The sequence below is a fragment of the Phycomyces blakesleeanus genome (assembly GCF_001638985.1).
Source record: "Phycomyces blakesleeanus NRRL 1555(-) unplaced genomic scaffold PHYBLscaffold_13, whole genome shotgun sequence".
Lineage (NCBI taxonomy): Eukaryota > Fungi > Mucoromycota > Mucoromycetes > Mucorales > Phycomycetaceae > Phycomyces > Phycomyces blakesleeanus.
In genome coordinates, this window is record NW_017265146.1 from 109,984 (window position 1) to 125,283 (window position 15,300).

The 15,300-nt window shown below is 39.0% G+C and overlaps 4 protein-coding genes across 4 annotated transcripts; 2 read left to right on the forward strand and 2 right to left on the reverse strand.

Annotated features, from left to right (window-relative positions):
• Positions 1-81: 81 nt before the first annotated feature.
• On the forward strand, positions 82-6,089 carry PHYBLDRAFT_187326 (hypothetical protein; the record flags this gene model as incomplete). Its single annotated transcript, XM_018439366.1, has 17 exons — positions 82-260; positions 351-795; positions 889-1,183; positions 1,290-1,604; positions 1,665-1,768; positions 1,830-2,011; positions 2,066-2,561; positions 2,628-2,851; positions 2,902-3,068; positions 3,142-3,590; positions 3,686-3,819; positions 3,891-4,094; positions 4,151-4,413; positions 4,477-4,719; positions 4,766-4,969; positions 5,033-5,163; positions 5,233-6,089. The coding sequence occupies 17 exons, from the start codon at positions 82-84 to the stop codon at positions 5,938-5,940; spliced, it is 4,743 nt and encodes a 1,580-aa protein (XP_018290306.1). The 3' UTR covers positions 5,941-6,089.
• A 603-nt stretch (positions 6,090-6,692) lies between these two features.
• Positions 6,693-9,530, reverse strand: PHYBLDRAFT_146470 (hypothetical protein; the record flags this gene model as incomplete). The annotated part of the gene is made up of 3 exons (XM_018431654.1): positions 6,693-6,935; positions 7,011-7,237; positions 7,271-9,530. The coding sequence occupies 3 exons, from the start codon at positions 9,528-9,530 to the stop codon at positions 6,693-6,695; spliced, it is 2,730 nt and encodes a 909-aa protein (XP_018290307.1).
• A 28-nt stretch (positions 9,531-9,558) lies between these two features.
• On the reverse strand, positions 9,559-10,362 carry PHYBLDRAFT_146471 (hypothetical protein; the record flags this gene model as incomplete). The annotated part of the gene is made up of 1 exon (XM_018431655.1): positions 9,559-10,362. The coding sequence occupies one exon, from the start codon at positions 10,360-10,362 to the stop codon at positions 9,559-9,561; it is 804 nt and encodes a 267-aa protein (XP_018290308.1).
• Positions 10,363-13,190: 2,828 nt separating this feature from the next.
• Positions 13,191-15,244, forward strand: PHYBLDRAFT_65687 (hypothetical protein; the record flags this gene model as incomplete). Its single annotated transcript, XM_018441510.1, has 2 exons — positions 13,191-13,242; positions 13,359-15,244. The coding sequence occupies 2 exons, from the start codon at positions 13,191-13,193 to the stop codon at positions 15,242-15,244; spliced, it is 1,938 nt and encodes a 645-aa protein (XP_018290309.1).
• Positions 15,245-15,300: the final 56 nt, after the last annotated feature.

Sequence of the window (15,300 nt, forward strand, 5' to 3'; positions counted from 1 at the left end):
ATGTCCAAAATCAGAAGAAGAAAAAAAAAGTTGGCAAAAGGACATTTGCAAATCTCAAGACGATCTCGTAATTTAAAGGCCATGTCCGAATTGTCGTCCGAAAAGATCGCAAGGGCCCTAAAAGGAGCAGGACTTTCTTCAAAGCAGAGGATTGAAGCTGCAACCGAAGCTTGGCTTAACGATGATCTATTTTTTCCTAACAAGGATGATTTTCTCTTTGAGTGGCTATGCAATTTGTTAATCCGATCTAATTTGAAAAAGTGAGTTTGATACTCTAATAAAATTAATAGAAGCCAAAAGAAAGTTTTTAGAAAATTAATTACTAATGTTTTCCATTGGCCTGTGTGAAGCCCTAATGAGTCTCCACTACTGAATATAGCTTATTGGCAGCTACTTAACAAACTTATGGAACACTATGACGCGAGAGTAAAGCTGGATCGCAAAAGAACCCCACCTGTCATTCGTGCATATCTCGTCCTTGCAATAAGCAGAGTTTTGGAGTATTTGTACACTAAACTAAAAGACGATGTGAAGAAACGAACAGAGATGCTTACAGAACTAAACCATTGTGTGCAACTCTTGTTCTCGAACTCATTTACATATTCATATCGTCCTACATTTGAACACATGGCAATCATTGTGGATCAGATTGCAACTGGCCTGTCCATTCAAATTGACCTCACTAAAAAAGGAAGTCTAACCGAAGCTAAATCAATGGAAAATCTTGCACGACTTTCCGAGAACATTTTAGAACGTTATGATAGTCAAATAATCCAAGCAGGAAACCCGAGAAAGGTACACGCAAAGGCAGACCTAAGAACCTGGGGATACAATGAAGAGAGGTTATTAGAATACTAAAATTAAGAATGGCTTGTTTTTTATTATTAGATTTATACTTCAATTATAGGAGGATCCTTTAGATCACTCTTGGCGATTAGACGTCGTGTTCTTACACTAGAAGATGGCCAGACATACATCGGTGTCTCCCAAAGGATAACCGATGTTCTTACAAATGCCATGTTCCATCCCGACAATATTTCAGAATATGTCTCCCTTTTGAAAGACGCATTTGCCAACGTCCAAAACACAAACTCACTTAAACAAATACCTTATGTAAAAAGTACATTTGATGAATTGACAAGTATGGTAACACAATCAAAGGATAAAGAAGTTTTAATTGATGGTAAGTGGATTCATACATGTATAATAAATAACTGTAAAAATAATAATATAATTTGTTTTATTAACATGCTTTTACTTATATCTATGTTTTTTTCTTTAAAAAAAAGCATTGGATGTCCTTCCTACTTTATTTTCTAGCTTTGTGGTTGGATTCCGTACAAAACGCGAGATGCAAATTTCATCAACTATGCAGGAAATAGAGCGTACAGTAGAGTTTGGATTTTTTATTGAAGCATTGTCTATTCTAAACAAGGCAAGAGGAGGCTCCCCGAAGTTTTATCTAAAGTCGCTCGGTGGATTGTTGAAGCAGCTTCTTCAACTGAATGTCTATAGTGCTCGTAACGATGATATTACTAAATCTGAGCAGACTGTCCTAAACGTGATCGGAGATGATATGGTTACTTATATGAGTGATCTAAAGAGTAAGCATTTTATTACAAGGTATAATAATTTGATTGTGAAGAATTCTAATATTTGAGTAGAGTATGATCAAGGCCTTATATTCGATGTGGCAGACACTTTACTACAAATTGATCTCTCCTTTATTGAGTCACGTATTACTTCTTTCTGGCCTGGACTCTTAAACGTAATTACCAAAAGAAATTTTCGTTGTATTTACTCATAAATCTAACTATGCACTTAAATAGCCTGTCAAAGAAGCCGAGAAGTCATGCTTGACATTCACCAAATCGGTATTGCAAGTTTACTCTGCATCAAGACAAATTGATATTTTTGTCAACGATTTTCTTGTCGCACTTGACGCCATTGATTTTGAAGACGCCTACACAATTTTAGCCAAACCATTGTTCTCAAGGGAATTCTTGGAAGTGTATGTTTACACACACATGTTTACAATATGATATTAAGTCTATATGTCTTTTAGGTTTGCGATGACTGTCAATAAGCATATGCCCGCAGCTCAGGCTCTTGCAATCTTCGAACGTTTCGCCACCGAACTTTACACTGCTGCAAAGCAAGTATCCCAAACTCCTGCACCGAAGAAACACAAGCGTTCTCAGGCACAAAAGGCAAATAGAAAACCAGTTGCTCGTTTCATCATCGTTTATCTTGTTGAATATGTTGGCGCACTTCGCCTTAGTCAGCATCAACGTCGAAGCTTTGTAAAGGCGTCAAAAGACCTTTTCGAACAATTTATCCAACCAAGTTTAGAGCAGTGGATGGAGTCAAAAACTGATATCGAATGCACAGCTCTACCTGCTATTCAGATACATTTCTCTTTGACCAACACATTGTTTGATGTTTATTGGAAACACTTGGAGGAAGATCAGCGCGAGTGGCTGGCAACGGTTCTTAAAGAGGTTTTTAAGAGCAATTTTAAGAGAAAGACACAGAGTGCAAGAATTTCAGTAGTTACCAGTGTAAGTAAATTACAATATATATTGATATTGGCATTTAAATAACTTTATTGATTTAATTTAATTTAGGTTGATGCATTGCTTCAACATGCTTACTTTGCATCCCTTGTTAGTGAGAATACCCCTGCTAGACAAACTTCCGAGTTAGTAAACACCGCTCTAGATGCTATAGTTGATACAAAACATGAGGAGGAAGTCTCTTGGGATGGGACTCTTGTTCACTTAGATAGCAGCCAGAAGGTTAATCTTGCTTGTTGGAAGTTGATCACAGATGAATGGTTTGACGTTGTGTGGTAAGTAAGACAATATATATATTACTTGATCTAATTTTTTTGGTGTATAGTCGCTTTGTTAGTAACGAGCATGCTGAAAAGATCTCCTCGATTACACTACTATCTTTGGTTCATACTCCAAACTCGGAAAATTACAATCCTAATGTTCTCACTTTCCAAGTACTCAATAAAACCCTGCTACGGTCTGCCAACTTCTACGAAGCTAGATGCTTGAAAGGTAAGAGACCAATAAGCAACGAAATATAATTTTGTATAAAAGGTTTTATTGACTTTTATATATTGTATTATAGATCACACTATTAAAACTTTGGTAAAGGGACTTATCGAGCTTTTCCGTGCCGATATTTTGGAGCAAAGCTCTAATCCGTCAACAAAACTGTTGGCTCGCTCAATAATTGATTTAAAGCTTGGTTTCGAAAACCCTCTCAATTTATCGGCTGAAGATATTTCCAGATTACGAGATACTTTGGAACCTTTGGATGCAATGGATGAAGAAATCAATGATGCTAGTACAAAATGTGTTGATCAAATTGCTATGTTTATGAAGCTCTTCTCCCTTTTTCCTATGGAATACTATGATAAAGCTTATCGTAGACAGGCTATGGCATTGTCATTTTACGCTGATGCCTGGGTTATTTCCAACAAATCTGCCGATTCAGGATCCCGCATCAAAGCATCCCTTGTGTGTCGAAATCTTCAAGCAAGACTCATCAGTACGCATACAGTCAAACCTTTCTTGGTAATTTTTCTCTTTCTCTTTCTATAAATTACATTTGTGTTATGGGCTTAGGAACTCTTTGTATAAAATATTTATTTTCTTTACCCTTTTTACAGGTTCTTGATCCCAAATTTCTCAACTGGTTTGTTCATTCTATCAACGAACTTCCTACCAACAATGACTTGAGCGTTATGAAGCAACTGTCTTCTTTAAAGAAGCTAACCTCTGATGTTAACCGAGACGTGTTGAGGTATAAATAATCAATACAAATGTTTCAACCCAAGAAACTTATTTTATTTTACTTTTTTTTTTTAAAAAAAGTCTGATGCTCTCTCATACTGGAAAAAAGTCACAAGATGCCTCTGCATCTGACTATGTGGAACAGATATTAAAACTTAGTGTAGAGCCTCTGAAAAAACATGATAAGACCCGCACAATCGGCGCAAGCATCTGGATGACCAGTATAATTGAAACCCTCAACAGTTACATTCGTACTCGTGTCAGCTCCCTGGTTCATAACAAAATGTAGGAACCATATACATCTATTACGTGGAGAAGCTAATTCTTTTTTTTTTCAACAGGCATAGTTCTTTGGATATTAATGATACTGTATATGCTTCAAAGACCATTGCCTCTGTTGGCTGTTATGTGATTGAATCACTCGACAAAGCAAAAGAAGAAGTGTCAGAAATGTTAGAATTGGTCAGAATAATTGAAGATGAAAATGAGCAGAACAAAATTATTATGGATTTTACTACTGAATTTATAAAAGCAAACCATGTCCTTGTACTGGCCCATTTGCTACAGGATTATGTTCATAATATTGGATCTGCTGCAGAATCTGGTAATATATACGTATAGATTACAAGCCAGTTTTTGCTGGAACTAACTAGTATCATTTATTTAGTGGTCGATACTGCTCAATTATCAAAGAAGCTTGTGACTCTCTCTTCTCCCTTTATTCAATTCATGCAAGCATCTCTTCGTCCGTCTACTTTATTAAGCGCTGAATTGAAAACGGAAGTGTTGAATATGACTACCGCATTTATCGCCGCATTTTGTATGACCTTGTCGCGTTACCAGCAAGTACATACCACCAAACGTGTCATTGCAGTTATTTGGTTTGTGTATTCTATGGTTTCTAAATCAGGTAAGTTAATATATTATATACTGCAATATATCTAACATCATATTAGGAGATCAAGCATCAATCGACTCCTTATCGGCTACTTTCTCTGCATGGATTCAAACACTTTCTAAGGAAGAATATGAAATTCTTATCAAAAGCTTTATTGAAGAAAGTGAAGAGGAGACAGCCCAGAAGGATGATATTGATCGATTACACAGCCATCAAGTATTCTTGTCATTACTGAAGCTTGTTGTGTTGAATAGTACTGATGGTAATTGCAAGTTTATTAAATAAGTATTATCTCGGCTCATTTTTTTCTGTATCTTTTTAATAGCACAAAAAAATAACCTAAAGAAATGGATTCCTAAATTCGTTCTCAAACAGTCGCTGATTGTTGGAAAGACACGATCGTTGGAGCTTTTGTCTCAAACGATATTACTTCTTATCAATGTAACCTATGATAATGTAAGTTTTGCTGATAGTTTAATGCTTTATAATACAAATAAAATCTCATGAATATCGGTCTATTATTAGGAATACTCGTTCTCAAGTTTTGACATGTCGCTTATCTTATCTTGCCTACTCCAAATTGCCAGTCCAAATGCTCCCGAAAGATTTGGTGACCAACTCAACAAGGATATTGTGTCTGCACTTTTCGACAATTGCTGCGATGTGCTTGCAAACATTCTCCGTAACCACCGTGATTCATTAATTGATGTTATGCCTACATTTTTGGGTATCATACAATCCCTCTTACACTGCTTCAAATCTACCCATCTTTCATTGATCACAAAGAAGAGAAAGTCGATCGACAAGAAAAACGGTACAGACGCATCAGAATCACTTGTCGCACATGGAAAAACAATTGCTTTGTTTGCAAAATTCGCTCCTTTAGATGATTCTTCTGCGGAAAAATTTGCACGTTTACTTTCCCTCATACCTCAAAAGAACCCATCGAACCAGAAATCCAATAGTTCTGTATCACTGGCGTTATGGCGCTCGATGCCAAGATATGTTCCATATGTATTGATGGAATACTTTACTATCCAGTCAAACTCTACCATGAGCATTGCAAGACCTCAGATCAAGGCTATACTAACTCCGAGCCTGTATGAGATCTTGGACATGTGCACTGATGCAGATCGTAGTTTGATCATGACTGCATTGGATGGATCTGGAAAGAGTCTATTCAAAACATTCTTTGCAAGCTGGAAAGATACTCATAAATATACTGGCCAGTAATAGCTGCAATTATAGAACATTGGCTAGTATATGTAACGTTTTAATTTATCCTTCACTTTTTTTCTATCATTTTTTTTTTCATTTTAAACTTCAACCTATTCTTACATAAATTACAGTCTTAAAAAACTGTCAAACCTTTTAGGGTACTCACTCATCAGCTCAGGGCTCTACAAAAATGTGCATTTGAATACACAAAAACACGTTAGAAATATATATATATATAAGCGGTAGGCAGATGTAAATTCAAAAATAAGATTTGAATAAGAAAGATTTTAATCTAGCCAATCATATCATGCTTCATCTGTCTACAGTTAATTTGAAAAAAAAAACCCCCAAAAAGCCATTCAATAGGGGGTTTCATTATCTCTTAGGATTAGGATTCGGAAAGCGGGTGTTTAAATAATGAAATGATTGGCTGAGAAGAATTTGAATAGAATTAAAATGTGTAGATTTAATCCGAAGGAAAAGGCTTTCGGATTGAAATTTAGGATTGGTATTGTTGGCCGAGGCCGAAGGCCGAAGGCCTATACCTATTATTCGAAGAGACAGAGACTCTGGCTGAGTTACCATCAATTCTTTATTGAGACGAAAATTTTAAATAAAAGCTTGCTATTGCTATAATACTATTCTTTATCATCTATTCGCGAGTGGTATATATTATAATAAGGAAGGGAAGGGAAGGGAGGGCACAGCCAGAGTCTCTGTCTCTTCGAATAATAGGTATAGGCCTTCGGCCTCGGCCAACAATACCATTATTCTTCATTCGCCAGAGACTCTGGCTGTGTGTCCAGATAACCGCTAGAAGAAGTCAAAGTCATGGTAGAGAAATTGCTAACAGTCTGTCGTGACAAGCGGTAAAATGTGTCAAAAACGGCGGAGGAATCCCATGAGCCGTGTACAAGAATGTCTTCAACCGAAGCACCAGAAGCCAAAGCCAGAGTAGGTCCGAGAGTCCGGGCCTTGGGGAGGAGGGCACCAGAAGGACGAGGGATCTTCTCCATGAGAAATTGAATATGCTTGGATGTCCGTTCTTATCCAATGGGTCTATCATAATTACGGACGTCACGTACTAATCGTTGCAAAGTCACCTGAGAGAGGACAGGGTGAGGCCGAACGCAGACCGAGAAGGCGATGTTGGACTTGTAGGCTAGATAGGTGGCGATGGGGCAAAGTAAGGGGTCCTCATGAGGTTGAATGGCGACAACCCTTTCGATGCGTCTACCCGAACGTTTTTCTTTGGGGGCGACAATGACCAAGCGAAGGATACCATTGTCTCTTGATGTACGGCGGTCATCGACTCATTCCAAATCGGTGGGACGCAGAAACCCACAAATGGCAAGAAGCCAGCACAACTTAAGTGTGAGATCTATCGCATTAATTGTGTCATTAGGACCAAGGTTATGAATGAACTGAATGACCGGGGCAATATCATATGTTGGACGGTGGAAAGACAGTAGGTTCTGTTCGTTGAGTGCGGAAAAGAATTCAATGTAGGTAGAGTCTTTGACAATAGAATCTTTATCCGAGTACAAATCAAGAATGGCGGAGCAGTAGGCTTGACAAGTGGATGCTTTCCATTTCAAATGGGTAGCGCCATAGGCCAGATAGTTGACTATATGAACGGGATTAGGAATGAAAGGGTCGACGTCGTGGTGGTGTGTCCAGTCGATGTAAGAGCGTTGAATACGGTTATAGGATCGTCGGGAGTGGTTGCGATCGCGGTTGAGGATGATGGTGTTGGCATTGTCATCGAATCCTTGGTCTTCTAACCTCCGCAATTTATGTCCCACGCGATCATGTTTCAGTGTGGGTTCTTCAGGAGAACGTGGCAGGCGCAGCCTGGTGCGGGAAGGACCAGGTGACGAGGGATGGGGATTGGCAGGCGGGACGACAGCTGGAGGAGAGGATACCAGAGGTCGCTCGACCAGTTGGGCGTTATCAACGTAGCGGGAACCTTCTCGCGCTGTAGTTTTTGCAGTATGTGGAGAAGTAGGTTCCACGGCGGACAAAGATATAGGCGAGGCCAGGTTGTCCAAGGTACAGAAAGTGCGTCCATCGCAAATGCTTGCGGATCCCATTTTCATGTCATGTACGTCGGAAGCTGGGTGTTCAGGCTCGATGCGAAGCAGTCGATGTGGTGGGGGCCCCACAGTGAGTCCAAGTGCCGAAAGAACGCTGGACAAATACTCCACTCTAGCTGCTGAATCAAGCTGCGAGAGGGAGGGTCGGCAGGGTTCAAGGGCGAGGGAATGTACGCCAGGCGGACACGGGTGCCAGTGACAAGGCATTGCTTCCACATGTCCGTGGCCAGATTCATGAGTTTGGCAGACCGGGTTCCTCCAAAATGATTGACATAGGCAATCGTGGTCATGTTGTCGCAGTAGATGCGAAGGGCTTTCCCTTGAAGGGGTGGAAGCTTGGTGGCAAAGGCAATGGTCAGCAATTCGAGGTAGTTGATGTGCTCGGTCTGTTGGTCTGTGGTCCATGTGCCAGACAGGACGGTGTTGTCGTACACGATGCCCCAACCGGTCTCCGAGGCGTCGGTGTATACTTCGACTTGAGGTACTTCTGGGAGGAACGAGTGTCCATTCCATGCCTTCAGCTGGTCGATCCACTACTGAAGTTCCTGCCGAGCCATGGAAGAGAGATGTATCAGACTGGTCCATTGCAATCCGCGGTACAAGGCTTGGTTGCGTATGGATATCAGTTGCCGGGTTTTCAGGCGCGCGGGAAGGACTGCAAAAGTGGTTGTCTGGGCCTTGCTGATGAACGAGGAAAGCTGTCTTAAGGTGATTGTTGGGTTGTGGAGAAGGCGAGATGCTTCTCTCCGGATATTTCTCAACTTGGAGCGAGGGATGATTAGTGTCATATTCTTGCTGTTGATCACAAATCCTAGGTGTTCTATGGAGGCCGAGGGAGTTAGATGAGATTTGGTCGCTTTGATCAAGAAACCTAGTGACTGTAATTTGTCCACTACTCGCTGTGTGTGCTGCAGGGACAGTGCTGGGGATCGGGCAATCACGATCAAGTCGTCGAGGTAAGCCGACAGACGAATCCCCTGTCGCCGTGCCCAACGAAGTACTGGGCGAATCATCTTCGTAAATACCAATGGGGACAAGGACAGGCCAAACGGCAAAACGCGGAACTGGTAAATGTGACCTTTCCAGGAGAACTGAAGATACTTGCGAGAGGACTTGGCGATCAGGATGTGCAGAAAAGCGTCTTGCAGGTCGACGCTGGTGAGGTAGTCGCCACGCTGGATCAACTGGCAGACGTGCTTGATGGATTCCATCTTGAACGATTGTTTCGGGATGTACTGATTGAGTGGTCGTAGGTTGAGGACAGGCCGGAGGTCGCCTGTCTTCTTCGGAATTGTGAAGATGCGCGAACGAAACCCTGGTTCGTGTACTTCCTCGATGGCTTTCTTGCACAGAAGGGACATGCTCTCCTGTTCGATCACATTGCTGTCCATCCGGCTGTGGTTCGTCAACGGTCCGGACGAGGAGATGGATGGCAGACGAGTGAAAGGGATGTCGTACCCTTGTTCGACGGTGCGTCGAACCCAGTGTTCGTTTGTGAGTTTGGTCCATGCGTTGCGAAATAGTTGAAGGCGCCCACCTAATGTGGTGTATTGGTTGTCTGAGACTTGGACAGCTGTGGGCGACTGTGAAAAACCTTCTTCGCGTCGTGGGGATGGGAAGATCGCTGGTAAGATGGGACTGGGGTAGCAGAAGTCGGGACAGATTGAGTGGGTTTGTTGGTCCGGTTTGATTGGCCGGTGCATTTTCCCTTTCTCGTTCGGGAAGGCCGTGCGGCGTCGTGCAAAGCACGCTGGAGCTTAGCTTGTTTCACAATTCGTTGAGAGTCGAGAAGTGGTTTGGGCTCCAAGGCAGAGTTGGTGACAATTGGTGAGATAGGCAGATTGGCATCTCGGCAGATATTATCACTACGCATCTGGGTGACAACAGAGGCAAGGTCTGATAGTAATTCATGCATAGTGTTGGCAAAACCCAACGCCTGTGTAACCTGGATAGATCCTTCCACAAGCACATCATGTGCGAACAGGTCGATGTGACGGGTGAGACCAGATAGGCGGAACTGAATATCAGCGAGTTGGGCATCAGTACGTTTGGTGTGAGTTCCCACGCCACTGTAGTTGAGAACAGGGGCTTGGTACTGACGAAGTACATTTCGTGGGCAGTTAAGGAGGAATCGGCGGCGAGAGGCTTCGTCCAAGGGTTGCCGGAAGAAGTCGCGCTCCATCCTGGGAATGGCTTTAATAAGTTCGGGGAAAGGAGTGAGCTCAGATGCGATAGGTCGTTCGACAATATGGTCGGTAGGTAGCATTGTGTCGTCGTCATCAGCAGGAGAACCGTCAAGGGCCACAGGAGGAGCAGCAGAGCGTGCTTCCAAAGCTTCCATGCGGGTGAGGAGAGCTTGTAAAGTGTCGTGGATATCATTTGTCAACTTGGATCTTCGATAAAGTCGAGCGGTTGAATACCAGGAGCGAAAGAAAAGATGATAAAGAATAGTATTATAGCAATAGCAAGCTTTTATTTAAAATTTTCGTCTCAATAAAGAATTGATGGTAACACAGCCAGAGTCTCCGGCGAATGAAGAATAATAATCCTAATCCTAAGAGATAATAGATAGCTTGTTAATAGAGTTGAACTTCTTCTTGCCAAAATTAGCAGTCGTTTATTTTCGCCGCTGGAATTATTTCATCGACTTAGGACTAGGGTATGATTGTGGCAATTATTTGTCCACTTTTTTCATAAATTATTTGGATATTATTAGAAATTTATAGTGAAAATATACATTGGGGGTACTCAGCCAGATTGATCGATCAAATTTTGAATTCAGAACGCCATATTATTGGACTATAATTGTAATAGCGACGATAAAAATTTGATCGTCTTTTTGAAAGATCAAATTTCGATCAAATTTTGATCGAAAAACGTACGGCTCTCTGATTAACCTAATCCTTACTTTTTATATGCAATACGATACTGTTTTTATCTTTCTCCTTAATAAATCATAGAATTTATTGCCAACAGTTATATAATACTTCTTTCTCTCCATCTTACATGCCAAAATATAGTACAAAGCAACAAGCAATTGATGCCTTGAAGAAATCGCATAAAATCAGGGAATTTATCGTGAAAAAAAACACTGGTAGAGTCTTTATCAGCAATTGCAGACGAACTTATTAAAGATATTTTAGAAGTAATCAAAAAGGAAGTTAATATAAAGTTGGAGCAGATGACTGCCGCGAAGGAGCTTAAACAAACACTTAAAGCCAATAAATACATACACAAGGTTGACAATGTATTGCCAGATGTTGAGTAAAGGGAAAGAGCACTTGATTTCTTCGAGAGTCTAGATGCCTACAGGTCCAAAGAAGAAATCAGAATGTGCAAAGATTATTCTATAAATGCTATAAAAATCCATGAATTTTGTACGAATTTTGTATTTTTGTCTTTTGGTGTCCTCAACTACAAATTGATACCATTGGCCAAAATTCACACAAGAATTTGATCGATCAATCTGGCTGAGTACCCCCATTAATTTGTCAGATTAATGTCAGAAGATTTATAAAGAAGTATAAGTGTTCTCTGTTGTTATTGAGCTTTTCCGTGCTCTTTTTGAGTGTATTTATGAATTATATCTACAGTAAAGAGGTTAATTTTATTAGAGCTGCCTTATGCATATTTCAATACCATCAATAATATATAAAGTATATTAAACATAGATTTTATGTCTTTTTGAACTTTATTTTACCTTTAAAAATTACATTATAACCTTTTTAACTAAGTATTATCCTCTTGAAGTAGTACTAGTTTTTTTGTAGTATGTTAAGCTACCTAGAGAACCCGACGAGCTGACCATAGGAACAAATTTCTCGCCTTCTTGATCTTTTGTACTTGGAGGTGACGGTATGTACTGGTGAATGACCAAGTTCTTTCTGTTTCTTCTTGTAGTTTTGTTTGATTTATTTGGTACCATAGTTGGTTAGATATTTATAAATGTATGACAGTAATAAAGATTGTGATTTGTAAAAAAAAGTTGATGTATGAAATAGAAAAAAGTTGATTTATTATGAGTTTTATACCCAAGACTTGGAATGTTATGTTATTATTTTATTACATGACAAACATAATGACTTTTAGAGAGAATTAATTGATATTTCACCCTGATATTTTAGTATATTTTAGCTAAGAGTCTTATAATTGATTTTATGCAAGGAGTACTGAAAATTAATTATTGTATATGTCTTCATGAATTTGTAGGATAAGGTTCTCGCTATTCGACTAAATTAAGTCGAAGTAGAGAACTTAGGCTTATCAAAAATGGAAGTTGTAGTCGGTATAAGAAAATATATACTCCGATAAGCCTAAGTCGAAGTATAAGCTTGATCGACTCTGTTAACAAGCTCTCTAATGAAACCCCCTAATATTGCGCGGTTTACAAATGATGGATAGTTCGCCAAAAGTTAGGGATTCCCTGATTTTTGACTTCAAATGCTCACTAAATGTCTAGTAAAAATTGGGCTTATTTTTCTCACTTCAAAACAAAATGTATTATAGCCAGTAGCCTATTCTTTATACATACTTAATAAAATAAGCCTTGGAAAGTCAAGTTTATTAAGGTCTATTTCCTCTAAATTTCTTAGTATCGATGTTTTCAACTTATAATATTCATAACTGTGTCTGAGTTTTATTCTTATTTTTGATTGGGTTTTACAAACAATTATTTTTTAGTCATCTTGAAATTAGAGACCTTCATGCATTCAAATTTTTCAACAATTTTTCAAATTGTCGGGTACTACACTAAATTACTTTTTAAAGTGGAGTCACTTTGATCAGATGTGACTTTCTATGTATATTACCGGACATATAATTATCACTAAAATTACAAGGAAAGAAATTAAATATTTTCCTCCTTTTTTAAAGTGATTTGTAAAGACAGTTTAGTAGAAGACAAATATAGAAAATTATTGACCAAAAAAATTGGAAAATTCACCTCAAATTTTTCAAATATTGAACAGGGTAAGAGGAACTTTTCCAATTTTTGTCTGTCATGTTTCACTTGTTTTATTTTTAGATTTGGAAAATTTTAAAAGTTTCCCTTATAAAGCAATAATTTGCACTTTTCCAAAATGCATGAAGGTCTCTATTATCACAACTCGACACCCCCTCTAATCGCTTGAAATATGCACTACGGAATTAAAATTTGTGCCATTTCCTACAATGGCAATTTATATTCAGTTACACAGCAAGATCTATGGTCTTTTATATTGTAGTAACAAGATTTTAATAATGCTGCGGCTTATTGTTCCACAAAATATGTTGTATTTCTATTGCGCAAGAAGAAAGTTAAAAAGACAGTTATTCACCTTTCTGCTACAATGTCGTTAGAACTTCCGTTTGAAGTTCTTTCCAATATCGCCGAGTTCCTTTCTCTTAAAGACAAGATAGCGTGCACTTACGTTTGCAAACTATGGAAAGACCCTTTTCAAGTAGCATCATGGAGCTACCTCAAAATATATAACAGTAGCTCTATTTACGCAATCACCAAACCAAAAACCAATGAAATGACTACATACCAAATTAATGGGAAATACGCCAAGGGACTTTACCTGTATCGAACAATCCGTATAAACTCGGATTGCTTACAAAGAATTCAACAAGAACTCCCTAACATACGCAATCTTACTATTGGATTTGTGTGTCTTAGAAAGTGCAATTATGGAATACTATCAAACTGGAGAAACTGGAAATTCCTCGATACTCTGATTGTTGAGATGGACGATTTTTTAGCCAATCCACCAAGCGGCTTCTTTGACATATTCTCTTTCCTGCCATCCCTGAAGAAATTGGAGCTTGTTGAAGTCACACCAAAGGTTTTAGAGCTTAAGGTAGAAGACTTTGATGCCCTCCAAGTACACGCACCACTCCTAGAAAATATTCACCTTTATGGGGTTCTCACGACACTCATCCATAAAGATATTAAAAACATAGCCAAAACTGTTCCTGCAAATAATGTAACAGAATTCGAACTCAACTGCCTTAATAACGATCAACGATGGATATACTTTTTTGCTCGAAAATACCCGAATCTTCGTAAATTTATATTGGGAACAGAAGAAATAAGTTCTTTGCCCGTAGTCTCTTGCGAAAAGGCAGTATCGCTTTTTGCTTCTGATCTTTACGCATTCTCTTGCTTGGAGGAACTTTCTGTGCGTATGTCAGGATCTTCAGATGATTCGCATATTTCCTTTTGGAAAATGTTTTCTTCCTGTAATATTCCGGTCAAACGTCTAACATACAGTCCGCGCTTTTATCAGGGAACATCCGACAATATTTCTGGAAGAGCCATAGAAGCTAGCGTTAAATTTTTTTCCAACACAATCGAAGAGTTATATATATCATATTTTGGAGCATACAAAAACATAAAAGATGTAACATCAGCATTATCCTGCTGTACTCGTCTAGTCAAATTAAACATCTCTACCTTCCGAATTTCTATTAAACTCGACAAGCTCTTAAATGGCTGTAAGGCTTTAAAAAATATTATGTTGGGAGAGGTAGATATTGACATCAGCTCAAGTGCTTTCAATACACGTATACCACACGATGTCTCTACTATTTCATTTGTGAGATCAACTATTACTGCCGATACATTCAATTATTTGTCTCCCCGCTGTATGAAACTTCAAATCATGTGTGTTTCCGAGTCAGTCATAAGTGGATCAATATCTGAAGAAAGTGGAAAACTTGCTATCGACTTGTCCTCCACCAACCTAAAGTACTTTCATTTAAACGGCTCTGAAATCAAGGCATCAAATAATCTTTCGGATGAGCCAATTTCCATAAATATTATAAACATTCACAGACCAATTTCCCGGCATTCACTTGGACTAGAGTCAGATATAAATAAAGAAGCTAAAACTGGACCAATATATACTAGCAATGAGAAATCAATGGAGAATATAGATGCAAGCTGGGTTCATATATACCGTTTATTCGATGGATCGGGCCATTGGAACAGTGCGAAAAGAGTTTTGGGGAAAAAAGAATCCAAAAGAGCCAGAAAATACTACAGTAACTTTCAAATTAGAAATAAGGCCGAAACTGATAATGAATATCTTCGATCTTGGCGTGGACAAGTACTTAAAAAGAAATGGCGTAAAGATCTTTGCCGTGGATATGCTGAAATTCGACTTGGATACATTGAGAAATATGATATTGATAAAGAAGTATGGTGTCAATACGAAAGAGATCTTTATCGTACATTTCTATGATGAATAAAATAAACTTTAGCCTCAAATATTGCACACAAAATTGTAATATTGAACTT